The sequence below is a fragment of the Heptranchias perlo genome, chromosome 10, assembly GCF_035084215.1.
Source record: "Heptranchias perlo isolate sHepPer1 chromosome 10, sHepPer1.hap1, whole genome shotgun sequence".
NCBI lineage: Eukaryota > Metazoa > Chordata > Chondrichthyes > Hexanchiformes > Hexanchidae > Heptranchias > Heptranchias perlo.
The window spans coordinates 45,652,782-45,676,360 of NC_090334.1; the positions used below are offsets into that span (position 1 = coordinate 45,652,782).

The 23,579-nt window shown below is 40.7% G+C and overlaps 1 protein-coding gene across 2 annotated transcripts in view; it reads left to right on the forward strand.

The window, feature by feature from the left end:
* Positions 1 to 23,579, forward strand: part of ddhd1b (DDHD domain containing 1b) — a 96,579-nt gene that overhangs the window by 33,507 nt on the left and 39,493 nt on the right. For both annotated transcript variants that reach the window (XM_067991603.1, XM_067991602.1), the window contains exons 3-5: positions 9,501 to 9,602; positions 10,617 to 10,745; positions 12,428 to 12,575. In XM_067991603.1, the coding sequence (XP_067847704.1) occupies positions 9,501 to 9,602; positions 10,617 to 10,745; positions 12,428 to 12,575 (379 nt within the window). The remainder of the gene's footprint in view (positions 1 to 9,500; positions 9,603 to 10,616; positions 10,746 to 12,427; positions 12,576 to 23,579) is intronic.

Consider the following 23,579-nt stretch of genomic DNA (forward strand, 5'->3'; position numbering starts at 1 on the left):
ACCAATTTCTCAATCACTGAAATTTAAAATTGGCAAAAACTGAAAAAAATTATTTTAAGGGATAGGTCTTTTTCTACCTGTCATGCTGGGGGTTCTTCAATTCATCAGCTCCATAACTACATTTTTTTTTTAAATCTGGGAAAAGCAGTCAGTCAATTAGTGTTCAATGCATTAGTTTTAATTGAATTTCAAACTCAGAATGAAAGGAACCCAATTCAAACCATCAACTTGCTCTATTTTTGCATCTCTAAGAAATGATGCATCAATTTCTTAATTTGTTTTTGGCTTTTCTTTAAACTGGAAAATCCTTTTTTGGATTCTTTTTGTGAACTAGAATGTAATGAATCAACTCAACTGTGCATTGGAATGGATGTTCACACCTTACTTGAATACTGACATCATCTCAAAGTCCCTTGTGTAATTGGGTGAACATCAGATACAGTTTTATATGCTGGGTTTTCCAACAAACTCCATGAGGTACCCTCTGTCACAGATTTGGTGCCTTTTTTAATTTGTGACCTCAGTAAGTTATTTTAAGCAAATTTTTCTAAGTGACTCCTTATTAGATTCTCAGTTTGTGTTTAGAAAATGTGCAAGATGGGAACTCTTTAAATTTTGCATAGACAAATAACATCCTCACCCACTAAAAAGCTGGATTTGAGTTTCATCACAAATGCCAATGCTTAGATTTTATGTTTTAGTAATTTAACTTTTTTTTAACTGAAGGAAAAACTAAAACACATGTTAACTTGAAAGATTTCAAAGTTAGGTACTTTCTTAGTTTTTAATGACTTTAACACCGGTATAATTTGACGTTTTTCAGAAAAAATTTAGAACTCCTCTCGCAGTATTGTAAAATTTTTTTTTAAATTCTTCAAACAAAATGAAGAGCAAAGTTGGAGTCCTGACTTTTTGAGGATGGTCACATGTAATATGTTCCATCAGTGGACTTTGTGATTTCACATTTCTGCTACCTATAGCTTGACCCTATTTCACTGATATAATGTGCAGGAATGAATGATGGGCATCATAGAATCATAAAAAGTTACAGCGCGGAAGGAGGCCATTCAGCCCATCGTGTCCGTGCCGGCTGAAAAAGAGCTATCCAGCTTAATCACGCTTTCCAGCACTTAGTCTGTAGCCCTGTAGGTTAAGTACTTCAAGTGCATATCCAAGTACTTTTTAAATGAGTTGAGGGTTTCTGCCTCTACCACCCTTTCAGGCAGTGAGTTCCAGACCACACCGCCCTCTGGGTGAAAACATTTCTCCTCAGCTCCCCTCTAATCCTTCTACCAATTACTTTAAATCTATGCCCCCCCCCCGGTCACTGACCCCTCTGTTGAGGGAAATAGGTCCTCCCCATCCACTCTATCTAGTCCCGTCATAATTTTATATACCTCAATTAAACCTCCCCTCAGCCTCCTTTGTTCCAAAGAAAACAACCCCAGCATATCCACTCTATTCTCTTAGCTAAAATTCTCCAGCTCTGGCAACATCCTCTTAAATCTCCTCTGTACCCTCTCTAGTGCAATCACATCTTTCCTGTAATGTGGTGACCAGTACTGTACATAGTACTCAAGCTGTGGCCTAACCAATGTTTTATACAGTTCTAGCATATCCTCCTTGCTCTTATATTCTATGCCTCAGCTAATAAAGGAAAGTATCCCATATGCCTTTTTAACCAGCTTATCTACCCATCCTGCTACCTTCAGAGATCTGTGGACATGCACTCGAAAGTTCCTTTGTTCCTCTACACCTCTCGGTATCCTCCCATTTATTGTGTACTCCCTTGCCTTGTTTGCCCTCCCCAAATGCATTACCTCACACTTCTCTGGATTGAATTCCATTTGCCACTTTTCTGCCCACCTGACCAGTCCATTGATATCTTCCTGCAGTCTACAGCTTTCCTCCTCACTATCAACCTCACGTCCAATTTTTGTATCATTTGCAAACTTCTTGATCAAGCCCCCCCCCCCTCCCCTCACATTCAAGTCCAAATACGACAAAAAGCAAGGGACCTAGTACTGAGTCTTGCGGGACCCCACTGGAAACAGCCTTCCAGTCGCAAAAACACCCGTCAACCATTACCCTTTGCTTTCTGCCACTGAGCCAATTTTGGATCCAACTAGCCACTTTCCCCTTGGATCCCATGGGCTTCTACTTTTTTGACTAGTCTGCCATGTGGGACCTTGTCAAAAGCCTTGCTAAAGTCCATATTCACTACATCAAACACGTTACCCTCATCAACCCTCCTTGGGTTGGTCATTCAATAAGTTGGCCAGACATGAGTTTCCCTTAATAAATCCATGCTGACTGTCCTTGATTAACCCGTGCCTTTCTAAATGATGAATTATGCTGTCTCAGAATCAATTCCAATAATTTGTCCACCACCGAGGCCTATAATTACTCGGTCTATTTCTTTCTGCCTTTTTAAACAACAGTACAACGTTAGCAGTCCTCCAATCCTCTGCCGCCACGCCTGCAACAAGGAAAGATTGGAAAATGATGGTCAGAGCCTCCATTATTTCCTCACTTGCTTCTCTTAATAGCCTGGGATACATTTCATCCGGGCCTGGCGATTTATCTACCATCAAAGATGCTAAACCCCTTAATACTTCCTCTCTCACTATGTTTATCCCATCCAATATTTCACACTCCTCCTTAACTACAATCTCTGCATCGTCCCCTCTTTTGTGAAGACAGACGCAAAGTATTCATTGAGAACCATACCCACATCTTCCACGTCCACACATTGGTTACCTTTTTGGTCTCTAACAGGCCCTACTATTTCCTTAGTTATCCTCTTGCTCTTAATGTATTTATAAAACATTTTTGGGTTTGCCTTAATTTTACTTGCCAGTATTTTTTCATGTCATCTCTTTGCTTTCCTAATTTCCTTTTTAATTTCACCCTTGCACCTTCTATACTCCTCTAGGCTTTCTGCAGTATTGAGCTCTTGATGTCTGACAGTGGCAGATTTAGTTTAACGCTACATCTGCCACAGTGGCTGAATCAGGAATAGGTGTACCTTCTCTTTTTTTTCTCCCCACCACCCCCCAACATTTCACTCTAATATCACTATTTAGATAAAAGAATAATGCTGGTACCAGTCATTTCAATAGTTGACTGGATACAATAGGAATGTTTACCAGATGCAGTGCCCTGCATGGTTGTGAGCTGAACTGAATGCAGTCCTCTTGCTTACACAATGTCCTCCCAACCCAGCTTCTGACTATCCAACTCCCATTCTTCACCCTGTGCTTGCTGACATTAAGACTGCCCACAAGTTTGTTCATGTGCCAGGTCAAATGTGACCTTCCTAATGCATGAACTGGTATTTCCCTTGATTAACATATCAAATGCACATTAATCATAAATTAGCCTAACGTTATTCTCCAGTTTCAAAGACTAGATTCAAGAACTCCCACCTTTGCAGAAGATCCTAAGAGATTGGGGCATATGCCTCGGAGCTAGTTGACTGCCTACCCATCCAGCTGCAGAATGGTATGGAGAAGGAGAATGACTGGATGGAAAACATCTGGTGTAGTTCTGATATTTCAAACCGTGTGATAATTAAGTTTACTGTGGTAACACAAATGAAAATGTTTAGCATCCACACATTTTGTAATTTCTGCCAGAGTTAGAATTAGAAGAATTGCTCATATTTGTTCACTGATGCATCTGCCAATTGTTTTATACATAACTTGGACACACTGCCATCTGGGCACACTTCTTAGTATACTATACAATGCAATGTTAATTTGTTTTACATATACAGCATAATATGCATTAAATAGTAGCAATTCTGTATAATCGAAGAAATATGCTTAAATACAAGATGGGTACAGCATGAACCAAATCAGCATTTTAAAAATTGTCAATGGATAGGCAGGATAGTTGGTGAAATTGTGCTGTATATAAATGCTTCACTTGTTTTTGTTTATCTGCTTGCATGCAAAGATTGCCTGCCTGTATCATCAGCTATCTTTTAAAGACGGGAGGGAGATGTTTCTGTAATTGGAAACTTAAGATAATCTGTTCAGGATCTGTGGGTAAAAGTATTTTTATTGCAGAAGACTAGAAGACTGGGGTTGCCGCCATTTATTTAGCTTCTATTTGTCTGAATAAAAAGGAATTCCAAATGGTCAGCACAGCAATGGCTTTAATTAGCTTGTTATAGACTGCTTGCATATAAATTTTTAAATAGCTTTATTTTCCAGATCCTGCTACTGTGTAATTTTTGAAATCCAGCTTGTAGTGTTGCAGTTTTTAATCATTGGTGGGCAGGGAGGATGCCATTGCTGTTTCTATTAAAGGCATTCTGGATAATTCTCCATGATGTTATACACATCATCTATTGTATTTGTTTTACACATTTCCACAGAATTTTGGCTTTTAAACAAAATCCATATTTTTGGGAAGCAAAATGTTAATTTGGCTATGATTTTTACAGTTGAAAACATTCTGATTGTTTAGCCTCTTTTATAAGCGAGTAGAATTGGCTTTGACCTAATCTACTGATGTATAGCCGAGGTCTAAAAACAATTTTTAGAGGACAGTTACCTCAGAGAATTGAAGACCCTGTATAGAAAAAAGCAGCTTTGTTTTAAGAATTAAAAATTCAGCATTTCTTGCCAAGTACACTATCCAATGTGGACCTCAACCACACAGACAGGAAAGGCCCAGGTTCAGTCACAGTGTGGGCTGCATTACTTTACCTCTGCTGATGTGATGGTAGGAACAACTCAATTAGCCTCAGTGATCCTGGTGGGGTAGAAAAAATAAATTGGCAAGTGAAGAATCTTGAGCACAACAAAGGGTGCCACAACTCTTAACACAGGGTGTTGGCATATAAATATTCAGTGGAACTTGATTATCTTCATGTTCCTATTCATCTTAATCATGCAGAAGTTTACAACTGGTTCTGCTGAATACACTGTTGACTATCACACTGTGCCCAAGCTATTTTTAGTGTACATTCCACCAGGCTAACTCGCTGACCCACAAATCCAATATCAAACACAAATGTCTTGCTCGCCTTAGTTGGCAGCTACTAACAGCTGAATAAAGCCTAGGCTATTTGACTGTGGTTCCTTGATAACAGCTGATGAGCATGATAAACATTCCAGTGGTATCACGGATGCATGTGATGTATCCAGATTTTTGATTTAATCCTTTGAATAAGAGCGACCACCTTTTATAACTGATACGTTCTGAGTAACAAATTGTGGAAAAATTATTAACTCCAATGATTATTCAAAAGTGTGTGTTGCACCAAAGTTCATTTGTGCTTTAAAACTAAATCGAAAAGGTCCTAGGGTTAATTCAATGATCCTATTTTCCCAAAGGGGGAAGACATGCTCAACGGAGTGCAAATTGTAGATAGGGCTACAACTTTTTACCCCTGAGACTTCAACCTATACTCCCTGTGAGTGTGGGATCACACTTGGGCTATTGAGTGCAGAGATGTTGAGAAACCATAAATGGAACCATTGAATTCTGCAAGGAAAAATTATTACCTGCAATGCTGTGTGACATTCTGAAACTGAGCTATGGACCTCTTCGAGAGGTTGTATGGCAGACTCCCAAATGTTTTGTCATCACCTGGGATTCAAGTATGCTAATCACCGCTTTTTTAAAAAAAAATTGCTTTTAATTTTTTTTTAAGTTACTGCTTCCTTTTGTTGATAACCAATGTACCGTGCTAGCCCAGGCACATTTCATCCAGTAGGTCCTCTTTCCAAACTTCTCAATGCTCTGAGGCCATTGAATACGAAGTAATATCTTGAGCAAGAAAAAGGCACTGCAATGTAGGGTTAATCCAGGTGGTATACAGAGCATAGGTGGCCCCCAAAACTGCTCTTGATTTTTGTATCTGGTTTTATTACTCTTGTAAATTGTCGTAATGATCACAAAAAAAAACTAATGGGCAAACCATAAGAGGAAATGAATTCAACACAGCTTTTCGTTCTTCCACAGCAGAAGTATGGCAGTCTACTATTAGAAATTCCATCCTGCTAGTCGTTCCTTTTAAATAGTGAAATGGCCAACGCTGCCAAAACCAGAGCTATGTTAATAATTCCACAAATGCAAAGACTTTACCAACGTTACATCAGTCAGCCTCCCTCAAAGCTGTTTAATTAGCGGGAGGGGGTGGGGGGGGGCAAAACAAAGCGTTAGGAAACCTGAAATGGTTACAAATGTGCGATAATGCATTACAATCAATTGGATATGAAAGGTATCCATGAGATGAATAGGACCTACACAACTACCTACAACTTAGGTCACAGGTTATGCAGTCTAGTTTTTTCAAGCTATTGATAAGATCGATGAGAATAGTCATCATGACCCACCTTGGCTCATTCATCCAGCAAGAACCTACAGTTCCCCATCACAGCATTCAACTGTTGGGTGATTCCAGGATTTTTGCTTCCCCTCACCTACCTGGTATTTATTCCACAGGTTCATTCCTTGTGTGAAGTGGAATTTCCTAACAGTTCTAAATTAGCCTTTAGCTAGTTTGCATCTGTCCACCTTATCTTACTGTCATGGTTTAATTTAAACTTCTGTTGCAGATTAATTTTTTTCCATGCTGTTTACTATCTTCTACACCTCTATCACCACAGTAACCGCTTCAAGACTGCTCCACATTTTTTTAAACCGTTCCTACCATCAGTAGTAGGGAAAATGCTAGAATCTATTATTAAGGACGTAGTAACAGGGCACTTAGAAAATCATAATATGATTAGGTAGGGTCAACACGGTTTTGTGAAAGGGAAATCGTGTTTGACAAATCTATTAGTTTTTTGAGGATGTAACTAGCAGGGTAGATAAAGGGGAACCAAGTGGATGTAGTATATTTGGATTTTCAAAAGGCATTCAATAAGGTGCCACGCGAGGTTGTTACTCAAGATTTGGGGTAATATACTAGCATGGATTGAAGATTGGTTAATGGACAGAAAAGAGAGTAGGAATAAACAAGTCATTTTCAGGTTGACAGGTTGTAACTAGTGGGGTGCCACAAGGGTCAATGGTTGGGCCTCAGCTGTTTACAATGTATATCAATGACTTAGATGAGGGGACCAAGTATAATGTATCCAAGTTTGCTGATGATACAAAGCTAGGTGGGAAAGTAAGAAGTGAAAAGGGTGCAAAGAGACAGCAAAGGGATATATACAGGTTAAGTGAGTGGGAAAGAAGATGGCAGATGGAGTATAATGTGGGGAAATGTGAATTTATCCACTTAGGTAGGAAGAATAGAAAAGCAGAATTTTTTTTAAAAAGTGAGAGACTAAGAAATGTTGGTATTCAAAGGGATTTGGGTGTCCTTGTACATGAATCACAGAAAGTTAACATGAAGGTACAGCAAGCAATTAGGAAGGCAAATGGTATGTTGGCCTTTATTGCAAGGGTGTTGGAGTATGAGTAAAAAGGTCTTGCTGCAATAATATCGGGCTCTGGTGAGACCACACCTGGAATACTGTGTACAGTTTTGGTCTCCTTACCTAAGGAAGGATATACTTGCCTTACAGGGGGAGCAATGAAGGTTCACTAGATTGATTCCTGGAATGTGAGGGTTGTCCTATGAGGAGAGATTGAGTAGAATGGGCCTATGTTCTCTGGAATTTAGAATGAGAGGTGATCTCATTGAAACGTGTAAAATTCTTAGAAGGTTTGACATGCTAGACGCTGAGAGGCTGTTTACCCTGGCTGGAGAGTCTAGAACTAGGGGTCATAGACTCAGGATAAGGGGTTGGCCATTTAGGACTGAGATGAGAAGAAATTTCTTCACTCAGGGTTGTGAATCCTTGGAATTCTCTACCCCAGAATGCCGTGGATGCTCAGTCCTTGAGTATATTCAAGGATCGATAGATTTTTGGACACTAAAGGGAATCAAGGGATATGGGGATAGGGTGGGAAAGTGGAATTGAGGCAGAAGATCAGCCGTTATCTTATTGAGTAGCGGAGCAGGCTGAAGGAGCCATATGGCCTACTCCTGCTCCTCTTTCTTATGTTCTTATACCACCTTCAATTTTTCTTTCAATGATTTATGTATAGAGAGGAGTACTTTGTACTGAAACATTGGTTCTGTCTAGCTTGTTCTTTGATTCTGTCTTTTTCTGAAATGGAATTCCTTACTGGTGCCGAAGAGGATGATTACTAAGTTGCAACATCTTGTCAGTTTTTTTTTCTTCTGCCTTGGGTGAAAACTGTGTTGTAGCCCAGGAAAACAAAAAGCTGTGCTATGTACTAATGGAATGATATCTTAAAGGGATAGAGTTCCTGTGACTTTTCTCCAATGTTTTCATTTGAAGAATGAAACACCTTAGCAAGGTAAGTAATCTCCAACACCTACAAAATTTTCTGAGATGTCCCTTTTGAAGTCGTTGCCTATCTTCTGATTGCACAGGAATCCTACATTAATAACCTAAGTCTTGAGAAGAGATGAGCTCTAAAGTTGGACAGTCTCTTTCAGGTAAGTTGGGGGTGAGGGGAGACAACAGCATCTCCCTTAACACTTTTGGGTGTGTTTTTTTTTCGAAACCATTTTCGCCGACAGTTTTCAATTCAGTGACCATGTCAGATGTAGTTCTATTCAAAAACTTGCAAAACTTCAAAAATATTTTTTTTCATTGAGACTAACAAAATGATGGGGAGAGGTGGGAAGAAGGAAGGAGAGAAACCTCATGCAATGCTGGCAGCCAGTAGCTAGAGCCTGTTTTTTTTTTAAAGTGCAAATTCTTATCTCTAAATGTGAGTAGATATTGTACTTGGTATATTGAAAGATCAGCTAACTTGATAACATAGGTCTTTAAGAACCTGGCTGCTGATGAAAGTAAAGAAATTGGCTATTGATTCCCATGGATAATCTGTAATAAACTGCTCTAACTGAATAGATTAGTACTTTCTATAAAACTTTCAGCATAAGTTTTTATTTGCTTATTCTGATTTTTGCAGTAGACAAGACAGTTGTAAGCTGATACAATGCCTTTCTTTAAGCAGAAACTATTTACAGAAGTTGAAATGGAGGTGACTAAAGGTGTGCTATTAAATTTGAGCCATTGGTGTGCTGATTATATAGTATCTGACTACAGTCTATTGTAAAAAGCAGAGATCTCTAACTTTAACAGTTATGCAACTTCTCAAGAAACCAGTGTCTGGACAGTTGCTGGTGACCTGGAAATTGCAGAGTTAAAATCTTAATATGGCAACCCTGGTATGGGCATAAAACAGATGTAAGTCATGAAGCAAATGTCAAATTCTGTCCCCTTACATTTGTGGATAAGATCTAATTTGTGTTTAATTTTCACATAACTCTTTAGAAATCATTCAGGATTACAGTGCAAGTACAACAATATGGTGTAAAGAGTATTTTTTAACTACGTAAAAACCTTTTAGTTGGAAAGCCTAGAATGTATTTTGATCTCGAGACCGTTGCATTCTGAAGATCAGTGGAGTGATCACAAAACACATGAAGCTCACTTTTTTTACTTTGTTAGTTTTCTACCAACTCCCTCCCTTCTACCTTCCCTTTCTGTTCAAATGGAGAGGATATAAGGGAAGTGCAGACACTGCATGTAACAAAAGAAAGCGTTGCCAAGGTATAGTATAGATCACTCTGTGCAACTTTGCTATTGGTTAGAAGAGCTTTTGAAGTAGTATTTACACTCCTCTCCTCCTGAACCTGCGATGGTACCCAGAGTAGGATTGTTCTTGAACTTGTAATCATTTCTCCTCTCTTTCTCCCTTCCCCCCCCCCCCCCCCACCAAATTAGTGTGCTGTGGCCATAGAAAACCTGCTCTATAAATTCATTATTATGTGCTTCAGTTGCAACCTCTAGGAAATTGTGGCTGGCAAATAGACTAAAACATATTCTTTGGCTTTTAGTGCATGTTTCCACCAGTAATCTTGTAGGAAGGGCAAATAGTATTGCAGAACTAGGAAATGTAAAATAAGTTCCTTAAGAATTAGCATGAATGTTTTACAAACTGAGAGCTGCACATCATGAACTGTTCAAGCCGAAATGTTTATAATTGATCACTTAACGTTGCCAGTCCTTGGGATGGAAGTCATTTATGGGTGGTCTTGTAAAATAAATGAACAGCTAGAGATTTTGTGCTGCCATGAAAACTTTGACAGAATTGGACAATTAGCTCCAATGTGTACTAAAACACACTTTCCATCGCACAAGTTGTCTTCAGTAACCTCTGCCTTACCACCTGAGTACATTCACCATCTGAGCTCTGTGTTCAGACAGTAAGTCTTTCAGGGAAGGGTGTCCTTGTTCTATCTTCTCTCTTTCCCACTCCTCCTGCCCCCAGAACTAATGAAGGGTAAAGCAATTTTTTGACCTAACACAATTCTAATCTATTGTACAGGAAACCTAAAACCTTTTAACAGTTCATGAAGTGCTTCCTCTTGCCTGTATTTATTTACTAATTAGCCTCTAGATTTTGCATGCCCCCTGATCACTATTGCATGCATTTTTAACACTTTTTCACTATTCAAAATTAACTCTTATTTTACATGTCACCTTTTCTATAGAGCAGGCAAATTTGTGCCTTTGTGGAAGGTTGTGTTTTATTAATTTTTGAAATATGTTTATCGGTCACAGCTATACATAGTTTAAAGCTCAGCCGCAACCATGTGGACTGGTACAGCGTGGATGAGGTTTACCTGTACAGTGACACAACCACGTCCAAAATTGCCAGGACAGTTACCCAGAAACTGGGATTTTCCAAAGGTACAGTATGGTGAAAAAACATTTTGCTTTATTAATTGCTGAATGTTAGTCTTTCTGAATTTCTTGAGATATGGTTAATAAGCTAAAATTACACATGAACATTAGACTTCACAGCCTACATAATATAACTTGAATTTCATTTCTAAAACTATTTTTAAAGGAATAATGATGTTGAACATGTTTTTAACTGTTGACATATGAGTCAATTTTGACCTTCAGAGAAGAATGAAATTGTACAATTACTGACTATTTCACAATCCCTGATCACAGTCAATGTTTTTCTCAAGTGTATTGTAAGCAAGAGCTTAGATAATTAGGAACCAGAGTCAAACAGTATCTGTAAAATTAACACAATATTGTATTGTAGTTCTGAAATAATTTTTCCACGGGTGCTACATCACTTTGCACATGTAAATTGTGAAAATAACAGCCAGCTGCCTTGTTCAACTAGGCTGTTGCTATCTTAGGCAGCCCAGTGTGGGAGTGGATTGCAGTACCTGTATTCACACCTATGGTTTTTCTTCATCATTGCTTTCTGATCTTGGCTGAATTATTCCAACCTGCTTTCCTGCACTTCTCAGTAACTGACCACAGATTGGTCTACCCAGAGAAAATTATCACAGGGCTCATTGACAAACTGTTGTTGCATACTGCCTAGTAGCAGTTCAGAGCAGCACTGATGGAGGCATTGAAGCAGCTCACCTGTTTGATTTTCTTGGACGGAATTGATATATGGACTGGCAAATTGGAGAAAAATAACTTGGAGAAAGAGGTTTTGATCCTCAGTGACCTGGATGGCCTCTTATAATTAAACATAAATTGTTGGAATCGTGAAGGGTTTAGAAAGAGAAACTGTTCCCATTGGTGCAAGGGTTGAGAACCAGAAGACACAGTTTTAAGGTGATTGGCAAAAGAACCAAAGGCAACATGGGAAATAGCGATTAGCTATCATCTGGAATGTGCTGCCTGAAAGGGTGGTAGAAGCAGATTCAATCGTGGCTTTCAAAAAGGAATTGAATAAATACTTGAAGAGAAAAAAATTGCAGGGCTACGGGAAAACAGCGGGGGAATAGGACTAACTGGATTGCTCTTACAAAGAGCTGGCATGGGCCGAATGGCCTCCTTCTGCACCGTAACCATTCTATGATTCTATGAAATCCCCATGGACCAAGCAAGACCCAATTTAAAGTTCAGCCACTTCTGACTTATCCATCATGACTGCTATAATTTTAGTAAGGTTTACTGGCACAACAACCAAAGGCACATTAATTGACTGAAGGAATGGGAGCCAATTTATTTTGCCACAACACCTTCAAATGCAGGAGATGCATTGTTGGCTCTCATGAAGGCACGTCACATTGTCCAGCCTTCCAATGAAATCAGAAGATTTTCTGAGTACTGTAGACAATGTTGAGAAAATGTGAGAGGAGAAATTCCAGAATTAAAATAGAGAAAAATGTTTGAGATTTTATTATATTTCTAATGTCATCTTTTCAAAAATATGTATAAATCCAGAGATTTGTAGAGCAGCTTTACCACTTATAAACTTAAATTACAGCTACCATATAGCTTTGTAGGTGGGAGAATGTGCCTGCTTGAAGCTTTTAATGGCCAGATTCTTAGTACTGAAACAATACATATAGCTACATGTGCACAAATAATGTCTGTTTTTGTCAATACAGCATCAAGTAGTGGGACTAGACTTCATAGAGGATATGTGGAAGAATCTTCACTAGAAGACAAACCTCCCCTCCCTACCCACATTGTCTTTGTTGTGCATGGGATAGGACAAAAAATGGACCAAGGACGTATTATCAAAAACACAGGCATGTAAGTACTACGTTACAAAGTAACTTCTCCATTACTACGACCACAAGTTATGGATTAACTGAAGAACTAAATTATTCATAGAAATGTAGAATTAAGAATGTGTTTAGTAATGTACAGAATGTTACTGACAAATGGACATTGATTTAGAAGGTTTATTGGAAATTTGTTTCAGCAGTGCACTTTAAACTGTGACCAAAATGGTTGCTAACCAGTACACCGGTTGGCATCAGTGTTGGCCAGTCGGTCTGTTTAATTTGGTGGTATGCTATAGTTATGTAGGTTCAAACAATGTTCTGAAAACAATGTTCTCTCTCAGCTCATACAGAAATAGAGTCCAAGTTATGTAATGTCCCACAGAATTGCTTCAAACAAATGATACGGTGGAGTTCAGAAACTTACTGTATTGCGGTAGTCAGATTACCAGAATCACGCATTTTATTTTGTTAAATCTCGCTGTTTGGATATGTAACATCTAATTACTCTTTTGATGAGTAGGGTGGGTGGGGGAGGAATTCAAGCAGTAGGGTTTTGTTATTTAAGATGAAGTACATTCAACTGAACTATTGGGCCAGAAATCACTCCGAGCGATGAGGCAACGCTCACCACAGCTTCTGCGAATTAGATTAATGAAAATACTTCCTGCGGGCTCTGCGGCGTCGAATTGCTTGAATTTTCACTTTAAAGAAAAATGTGTGCTATCAACCCAGCCCTTGAGCAGCGTGAATTGCCGTGCAGCTGGAAAAGTGAAAGAGAAGACAGGCTCACAAAATCTGTCAGGAAGAGAGGTCACGCCCACAGATTCAGGCTGCATTGCTCAAGCAGACTTCATTCATTTAAAGTTACATTCTATATGTCATTGTAAATATTTTTTTTAAATTAATTTTTAATCTTAAAAAAAAATTTTAATGACCAAAAACTATTAAAATAAGGACTAATATGAGACACCGCATTTCTTTAAATTAAATTTTAGTTGTTTGGCAGTCATTAAGACTTACCGCGCTGTTAAAACTTAGTTTAGACTTGGTATTTTTAAGTGTACCTGTTTGGTGGCGTAATTAGTTACTTTCCAGCTGGGCAGATAAGCAAGTTTGCACTTTTTCAATGATTTCTCTGATTGCAGCGTGCAGTAGCCCTTTAATTCGAAGTTGTCATATCACCGGCAAACCACTCTGACCAAGGTCCGGGTTTCTGCGTTTTACTGCGCATGTGCAAACGCGGGAACTTGCTCCTTCAATTCGCCACTGAAAACCGAGAGCGCTGTTGAGCTCCTCCGTTATTTCGGGATTTCTGGCCCATAATATGATGATGAGCCTTTACAGTGCGCTGGTCAGACCATTTGTATATTGTTCCATAATCTCTTAAAATGTCATTGAAGGCAACTGCTCATTTATTGGTATCAGATGTCCCTTGTTACCATTTTTTATGCTTTAAAACTGCTCGATAGACTATTGTGTAGAACTCCCCTAATGTGAGGCATGAATAGTGTTTCCCATAGCTCATTGTTCCAATTCATGCCAATGGATATGGAACAATTTCTCAGTTACATTAATGGCTTGGATTCAGAAATTCAATGCCAACTGGTCAGACGAGAGAAGAGGCAGAGAAATAGTAGGAGGGAGGTGATACCAATCTGAAAATGGGAGGTGAATGAGGAAGAGCCAAGCACTTACAGAATGAGTTAGATAAAATGTAAGTGGGTAGAACAGTGGAAGTATTGCATGTGGCTAATATAAAAAGGAATCCAAAAGTCTTCTATAGGCATGTAAACAGGTAGTAAGAGGAGAGGTGGGGCTGATTAAGAACCAGAAAGGAGATCTATGCATGAGGCAGAGGGCATAGCTGAGGTACTAAATTAGTATTTTGCATCTGTCTTTACCAAGGAAGAAGATGCTGCCAAAGTCACAGTAAAAGAGGAGGTAGTTGAGATACTGGATGGGCTAAAAAATTGATAGAGGAGATACTAGAAAGGTTGGCTGTACTTAAAGTCCAAATGGGATGCATCCTAGGTTGCTGAGGGAAGTAAGGGTGGAAATTGCTGAGGTGCTGGCCATAATCTTCCAATCTTCCTTAGATATGAGGGTGGTGCCAGAGGAATGGAGAATTGCAAACGTTACACCCTTGTTCAAAAAAAGATGTAAGGATAAACCTGGCAACTGCAGGCTGGTCAGTTTAACTTCGGTGGTGGGGAAGCTTTTAGAAATGATAATCTGGGACAAAATTAATAGTCACTTAGACAACCGTGGATTGATAAAAGAAAGCCAGCACAGATTTGTTAAAAGGCAAATCATGCTTAACTAACTTGATTGAGGGGGTTGATGAGGGCAATGCGGTTGATGTGTATATGGACTTTCAAAAGGCATTTGAAAAATGCCACATAATAGGCTTGTCAGCAAAATTGAAGCTCATGGAATAAAAGGGGCGGTGGCAGCATGGATACGAAATTGGCTAAGTGGCAGAAAACAGAGAGTACTGGTGAATGGTTGGTTTTTCGGACTGGAGGAAGTGGACTGGTGGCGTTCCCCAGGGGTCAGTGCTGGGACCACTGCTTTTTTGATATATATTAATGACTTGGACTTGGGTGTACGGGGCACAATTTCAAAATTTGCAGATCTCACAAAACTTGAAAGTGTAGTAAACACTGAGGAGGATAGTAATAGACTTCAAGAGGACATAGACAGGCTGGTGGAATGGACGGACACATGGCAGATGAATTAATGCAGAGAATTGCGAAGTAATACATTTTGGCAGGAAGAATGAAGAGAGACATTATAAACTAAATGGTACAATTCTAAAGGAGGTGCAGGAACAATCAGACCTGGGGGTGTGTGCACAAATCTTTGAAGGTGGCAGGACAGGTTGAGAAAGCGGTTAAAAAAAGCATACGGGATCCTGGGCTTTATAAATAGAGGTATAGAGTACAAAAGCAAGGTAGTTATGTTGAACGTTTATAAAACTGGTTCGGCCACAACTGGAGCACTTTAGAAAGGATGTGATGACCGTGGAGAGAGTGCAGAAAAGATTTATTGGGATGAGGGACTTCAGTTACATGGATAGACTGGAGAAGCTGGAGTTGTTCTCCTTAGAGCAGAGAAGGTTAAGAGGAGCTTTGAAAGAAGTGTTCAAAATCGTGAAGGGTTTAGATAAAGTAAATAAAGAGAAACTGTTCCCATTGGTGGAAGGGTCGAGAACCGGAAGGGACAGATTTAAAGTGATTGGCGAAAGAACCAAAGGCGACATGAGGAAAACTTTTTTTACGCAGCGAGTAGTTGTGATCTGGAATGCACTGCCTGAAAGGGCGGTGGAAGCAGATTCAATTGTGGCTTTCAAAAAGGAATTGGATAAATACTTGAAGGGAAAAAATTTGCAAGGCTACGGGGAAGGAGCAGAGAAATGGAACTAACTGGATTGCTCTTACAAAGAGCTGGCACGGGCTCGATGGGCCGAATGGCTTTCTTCTGTGCTATAATCATTCAATGATTCAATGGTAAGTAGGTGTCCTATATATTCCATGAGTGAAATAGCTACAGGTGAAGTTGAAAGAGATTTAGTAGACTCTGTATTCAACATGTCCCATCACTACAGAGCAGCAATCAATAAAACATTTGGAATGATGACCTGTGTAGCCAAAACAGTAGAGTTCAAGTGTGAGGAAGTTGTCTGTGCTTTGGTCACACTACACAGTCATTGTCCAATTCTGCTCAGTAACACACCAGGGAGACTTTCAAGCTCTAGAGGTGAAAACTGATCCCTAGCAAATATCGAGTAAAGAAACTTGAACTGTTTTTAGTCTTAGAATCATAGAAAGGTTACTGCACGGAAGGAGGCCATTCAGTCCATCGTGTCAGTGCTGGCTCTATGCAAGAGCAATCCAGCTAGTCCCACTCCCCCGCCCTATCCCTGTAGCCCTGCAAATATTTTCCTTTCAAGTACTTATCCAGTTCCCTTTTGAAAGCCATGATTGAATCTGCCACCACTACTCACCCAGTGCATTCCAGATCATAGCCACTCGCTGCATAAAAAAGTTTTTCCTCATGTCACCTTTGGTTCTTTTGCCAGTCACCTAAATCTATGCCCTCTGGTTCTTGATCCTTCTGCCAATGGGAACAGTTTCTCTATCTATTCTGTCTCCACCCTTCACGATTTTAAATACCTCTATAAAATCTCCTCGCAACCATCTCTGTTCTTGTGTTCTTTAGATTTGTGGTTGGGATCAGATCAGCCATGATCTTATTGAATGGCGGAGCAGGCTCGAGGGGCCGATTGGCCTACTCCTGCTCCAATTTCTTATGTTCTTATGTTCTAACAACCTCTGCTTCTCCAGTCTATCCACGTGACTGAAGTCCCTCATCCCTGGAATCATTCTAGTAAATCTCTTCTGCACCTTCTCTAAGGCCTTCACATCTTTCCTGAAGTGCGGTGCCCAGAACTGGACACAATACTCCAGTTGTGATTGAACCAGTGTTTTATAAAGGTTCATCATGACTTCCTTGCTTTTGTACTCTATGCCTCTATTTATAAAGCCCAGGATCCTGTATGCTTTTTTTAGCCGCTTTTTCAACCTGTCCTGCCACATTCAACAATTTGTGCACATATACCCCCAGATCTCTCTGTTCCTGTACCCCTTTTAGAATTGTACCCTTTAGTTTATATTGCCTCTCCTCGTTCTTCCTACCGAAATGTATCACTTCGCATTTTTCTGGGTTAAATTTCATCTGCCACGTGTCCGCCTATTTCACCAGCCTGTCTATATCTCTTGAAGTCTATCACTATGCTCCTCACTGTTCACTACACTTCCAAGTTTTGAGTCATCTGCAAATTTGGAAAGTGTGCCCTGTACGCCCAAGTCCAAGTCATTAAATGAGATCAAGAAAAGCAGTGGTCCTAGTACCGATCCCTGCTTCCTATTACTTAGCCAATTTTGTATCCATGCTGCTACTGCCCCCTTTATTCCATGGGCTTCAATCTTGATGACAAGCCTATAATGCAGCACTTTTATCAAACACCTTTTAAAAGTCCATATACACCACATCAGCCGCATTGCCCTCATCAATCTTCTCTGTTACCTCGTCAAAAAGCTCTATCAAGTTAGTTAATCACTGTTTTCCTTTAACAAATCCCTGCTGGCTTTCCCTAATCAATCCACACTTGTCCAAGTGACTGCTAATTCTGTCCTGGTTTTTGTTTCTAAAAGCTTCCCGACCACCAAGATTAAACTGACTGGCCTGTAGTTGCTGGGTTTATCCTTGCACCCTTTTTTGAACAAGAGTATAACATTTGCAATTCTCCAATCCTCTGGCACCACCCCCGTATCTAAGGATGTTTGGAAGATTATGGCCAGTACCTCTGCAATTTCTACCCTTCCCTCAGCAACCTAGGATGCATCCCATCCAGACCGGGTGACTTATCTACTTTACGTACAGCTATCCTTTCCAGTACCTCCACATTATCAATTTTTAGCCCATCCAGTATCTCAACTATCTCTTCCTTTACTGAGACTCTGGCAGCATCTTCCTTGGTAAAGACAGATGCAAAGTATTCATTTAAGTACCTCGGCCATGCCCTCCGCCTCCATGATTAGATCTCCTTTTTGGTCCTTAATTGGCCCTAACCCTCCTCTTACTACCTGTTTACTGTATACATGCCTATAGAAGACTTTTTGATTTCCTTTTATGTTTGCTGCCAGTCTATTCTCATCCTCTCTCTTTGCCCCTCTTATTTCCTTTTTCACTTCCCCTCTGAACTTTCTATAGTCAGCCTGGTTCTCACTTGTGTTATCAACCTGACATCTGTCATACGCCCCTTTTTTCTGCTTCATCTTACTCTCTATCTCTTTTGTCATCCAGGGTGCGCTGGCTTTAGTTGCCCTACCTTTCTCCCGCGTGGGAATGTACCTAGACTGTACCTGAACCATCTCATCTTTAAAGGCCGCCCATTGTTCAATTACAGTTCTGCCTGCCAATCTTTGATTCCAATTTACCCGGGCCAGATCTGTTCTCATCCCACTGAAATTAGCCCTCCTCCAATTGAGTATTTTTACTTTAGAGTGGTCCATGTCCTTTTCCATAGTTATTCTAAACCTTATGATACTATGATCGCTGTTCCCTAAATGTTCCCCCGCTGACACTTGCTCCACTTGGCCCGCCTTATTCCACAGAACCAAGTCCAGCAATGCCTCCTTCCTCGTTGGGCCAGAAACGTACAGGCCTTGAAAGGAGATGACTGAGAAGGGGCTTCTTTGAGGCATACTAGATAATAAAAGGAATGGAAAAGGTAAATCTGCAGTATATGTTCAAATTAAACCATGACTATGGGACAAGGGGATACAAAATAGCAGGAGGGAAATTTCAGAGTGATGCCCAGAAGTTCTTTACACAGCAATCAATATGTAGAATGGACTTGTAGGGAGTGCAGTGCCTCTTCTATCAGGAACTATACTTTCCAACCACTTGCCGCCTTCAAACAAATTTAAAAGTATTGCTAAACCACAGAATTCTTCTCATTTATTTATTTCCTTCCTCATTTGATTTGATTTACTTTTTTATGCTTGAACCATCTACTTTTTAATTTTTTTCTTTTACCCACATGATACCTCTTCTAGTTTTAATTTTCTCTCCTACTTTGTGGGCTCGGATTTTTATTTTACTGTTTGTGTTAAATCTGTTTGACCCACTCTTACAGACTGCTTGTCTGACATACAGCCCTGGATGAGTGGCAATTTTCTCCAATTAAATATTGGAAAGACCGAAGCCATCGTCTTCGGCCCTTGCCACAAACTCCATTCCCTCTCACGGATTCTGTCCCCCTCCCAGGCACCTGTCTCAGGTTGAACCAGACTGATCGCAACCTCAGCATCCTGTTTGGACCTGAGCTGAGCTTCTGAACCCACATCCTTTCCATCATAAAGACCGCCTACTTCCACCTCCATAATGTCTCCCATCTTTGCCTCTGCCTCAGTTTATCTGCTGCTGAAACCCTCCTCCGTGCTTTTATTGCCTCCACACTCAACTATTTCAATGCTCTCCTGCCGGCCTTTCATGTTCTGCCTTTCATGTTCTACCCTTCATAATCTTCAGCTCATCAATTCTGCTGTCTGTATCCTAACCCACATTCCCGCTGACCTACATTGGCTCCCGTCCCCAAAGGCCTCCAATTTAACATTGTCATCCTCATGATCAAATCCCTTTATGGCCCTAGCCCTCCATATTTCTGTAACCTCCTCTACAACCCTCCAAGATATCTGCGTTCCTCCTATTCCGGACTTTTACGCATCCCGAACTCCTTTCGCACCGCCATTGGTGGCTATGCCTTCAGCAGTCTAGGCCCTAAGTTCTGGAATTCCCCCCCAAACCTCTCCACATCTCCTCCTTTTAAGACACTTCTTGAAACCTATCTCTTTAACGAAGCTTTTAGTCACCCATTCTAATATCTCTGTCTTTGCCCCAGTGTCAATTTTTGACTGATTATGCTCCTGTGAAACGCTTTGGGACATTTTCCTACATTAAAGGTGCTATATAAATGCAAGTTTTTTTTTAAAAAAAGATAAAAACAAAGTTAATCCTAATTTTTCTGTTATATCTCCAGCATGTGGAACTTTATTTCTCATAATAACGGCTTGTCAGCCACTACTAGAATTGATGCTTTTTACCTTGTACTAGTATACTTTTTTTTTCGTTCATTGGATGTGGGCGTCGCTGGTGAGGGCGGCATTTATTGTCCATCCCTAATTGCCCTTGAGAAGGTGGTGGTGAGCCGCCTTCTTGAACCGCTGCAGTCCGCGTGGTGACAGTTCTCCCACAGTGCTTTTAGGAAGGGAGTTCAGGATTTTGACCCAGCGACGATGAAGGAACGGCGATATATTTCAAAGTCGGGATGGTGTGTGACTTGGAGGGGAACGTGCAGGTAATGTTGTTCCCATGTGCCTGCTGCTCTTGTCTTTCTAGGTGGTAGAGGTCGCGGGTTTGGGAGGAGCTGTCGAAAAAGCCTTGGCGAGTTGCTGCAGTGCATCCTGTGGATGGTGCACACTGCAGCCATGGTGCGCCGGTGGTGAAGGGAGTGAATGTTTAGGGTGGTGGATGGGGTGCCAATCCAGCCGGCTGCTTTGTCTTGGATGGTGTCAAGCTTCTTGAGTGTTGTTGGAGCTGCACTCATCCAGGCAAGTGGAGAGTATTCCATCACACTCCTGACTTGTGCCTTGTAGATGGTGGAAAGGCTTTGGGGAGTCAGGAGGTGAGTCACTCGCTGCAGAATACCCAGCCTCTGACCTGCTCTTGTGGCCACATTATTTATATGGCTGGTCCAGTTAAGTTTCTGGTCAATGGTGACCCCCAGGATGTTGATGGTAGGGAATTCAGCGATGGTAATGCCGTTGAATGTCAAGGGGAGGTGGTCATTGCCTGGCACTTATCTGGCGCGAATGTTACTTGCCACTTATCAGCCCAAGCCTGGATGTTGTCCAGGTCTTGCTGCATGCGGGCTCGGACTGCTTCATTATTTGAGGGGTTGCGAATGGAACTGAACACTGCAATCATCAGCGAACGTCCCCATTTCTGACCTTATGATGGAGGGAAGGTCATTGATGAAGCAGCTGAAGATGGTTGGGCCTAGGACACTGCCTTGAGGAACTCCTGCAGCAATGCTCTGGGGCTGAGATGATTGGCCTCCAACAACCACTACCATCTCCCTTTGTGCTAGGTATGACTCCAGCCACTGGAGAGTTTTCCCCCTGATTCCCATTGACTTCAATTTTACTAGGGCTCCTTGGTGCCACACACTGTTAAATGCTGCCTTAATGTTAAGGGCAGTCACTCTCACCTAACCTCTGGAATTCAGCTCTTTTGTCCATGTTTGGACCAAAGCTGTAATGAGCTCTGGAGCCAAGTTGTCCTGGCGGAACCCAAACTGAGCATCAGTGAGCAGGTTATTGGTGAGTAAGTGCCGCTTGATAGCACTGTCGACGACATCTTCCATCACTTTGCTGATGATTGAGAGTAGACTGATGGGGCGGTAATTGGCCGAATTGGATTTGTCCTGCTTTTTGTGGACAGGACATACCTGGGCAATTTTCCACATTGTCGGGTAGATGCCAGTGTTGTAGCTGTACTGGAACAGTTTGGCTAGAGGCGCAGCTAGTTCTGGAGCACAAGTCTTCAGCACTACAACTGGGATGTTGTTGGGGCCCATAGCCTTTGCTGTATCCAGTGCACTCAGCCGTTTCTTGATATCACGTGGAGTGAATCAAATTGGCTGAAGACTGGCTTCTGTGATGGTGGGGATATCGGGAGGAGGCCGAGATGGATCATCCACTCGGCACTTCTGGCTGAAGATGGTTGCAAATGCTTCAGCCTTGTCTTTTGCACTCACGTGCTGGACTCCACCATTATTGAGGATGGGGATGTTTGCAGCGCCTCCTCCTCCCGTTAGTTGTTGAATTATCCACCACCAAGCAGATGCAATTTTTTTATTGCAGCAATTAGCTGATATTTAAAACTTTCATGGGAAATAAAAAAGCAAGATTTTGGCCATTTGCCATTTATACATCATGTGACATGAAAGATCACCAACCCCCTCAGTGAAAGGAATTGCTCTAGTAAAAGGCAGCAAAAATGAGCAGTTGTGAAAATGTAGTGTTCGTTGCTTATTTTTTTGACTGGCCCAGATGCACAAGTGATAAGTTAGTAATCGTCATTCTTGTTTTGCAGTAGATTGAACAGAAGTTTCTGAAATGGAAAAGATTAAAATTTTAGAAAATAGTGGTGTTAATTTGTTAACCCTACTGGATCTCTGAAGCCTACTTTTCCAACATACTAGCACTGAAGTAGTGTGAAGGATTGGCCCAGAATTTTCTGTAGCCGGTCAACGAATGGCGCCTGCCGTTAGTTAGACATGCCCTTGCCCATTTAATTTCCATGAGGTTTTGCACTGGAAGTTGCTGGAAGTGAGATGGAAATGGTGTAGTGCCTTCTACAAGGCATCTGGGATCTGTGTGAACAGGGCAAGCAACAGGGCAATCTCCTTTACCAATCAGATTGAAGGATTATTAAATGAACAGTGCAGAGTCTGAACAAGGAAGTGTAAATTAGAATAGTGAATTCAATGTCAAATCCAGTACAGAAAGGGAAAGAAAGATTGGATTAAGAGAGGGAAAAAAAAGAGACACAGGCAAAGTTTTAAAAAAAAGAATTAATTTTAAAATCTCCAACAACATTTAAAACCTGAAGGAATGAGACTCCCCATTTGTAATAGTTAATTTTTAGTGCCACAGAGGTTGTTTGGCAGTAATTAACACATATAATAATGGGCATTAAAATGGGTTCTTAGAGTGCAATGGACAAACCCTAACTTTCTGTGGCGTGTTTAGTTCGTATCTACCATCCAAGTACAGGAACTTCATGTCGTTCAATACATTTGAATGGTGAGTTGGACAGCGAGATGCTAATGGAGGCATGGTGCATCTCTGACAGCAACTTCCCGATTTTCGTGTTTAGTTGCTCATCTGCCCTCGCCTGAAGTTGCTGTGTGATTTGCACATAAATAAAGGTGAGTGTCGTTATCCTCACTGTTATTTTAACAGCAAATTCTGGGCCAATATTATATCTGAATCTGGAGATACTTATACATCAAACTCTTATTCAAGCACTGTGTACAAAGAGCCATTAATAAGTTTATGGAATAAAATACAACCACGACTTGCATTTATATAACACTTTTTTTTTTAATTTTTAATTCCGACTCTACTAGCTCTAAACCTGTATTGTGTTACAGCTGGTCAGCAGGGGAGAACCTTGTTGATTTTTTTTTAAAATATCCAGTTAGCAGAAAATATAAAGCTCAACACCGAAGTAATTTTACACGAAACATAAACTTTGAGACAAAAATAAAATACTTGGGCCATCAAAACTCATTCCCTCCACTACCTTAACTCTTCCATCGTGGCATCCAATTGCATTTTGAACAGCCTATGTTTTTCAGTCCAGTATCTTGCCTGGTAGATTATTCCAAATATTT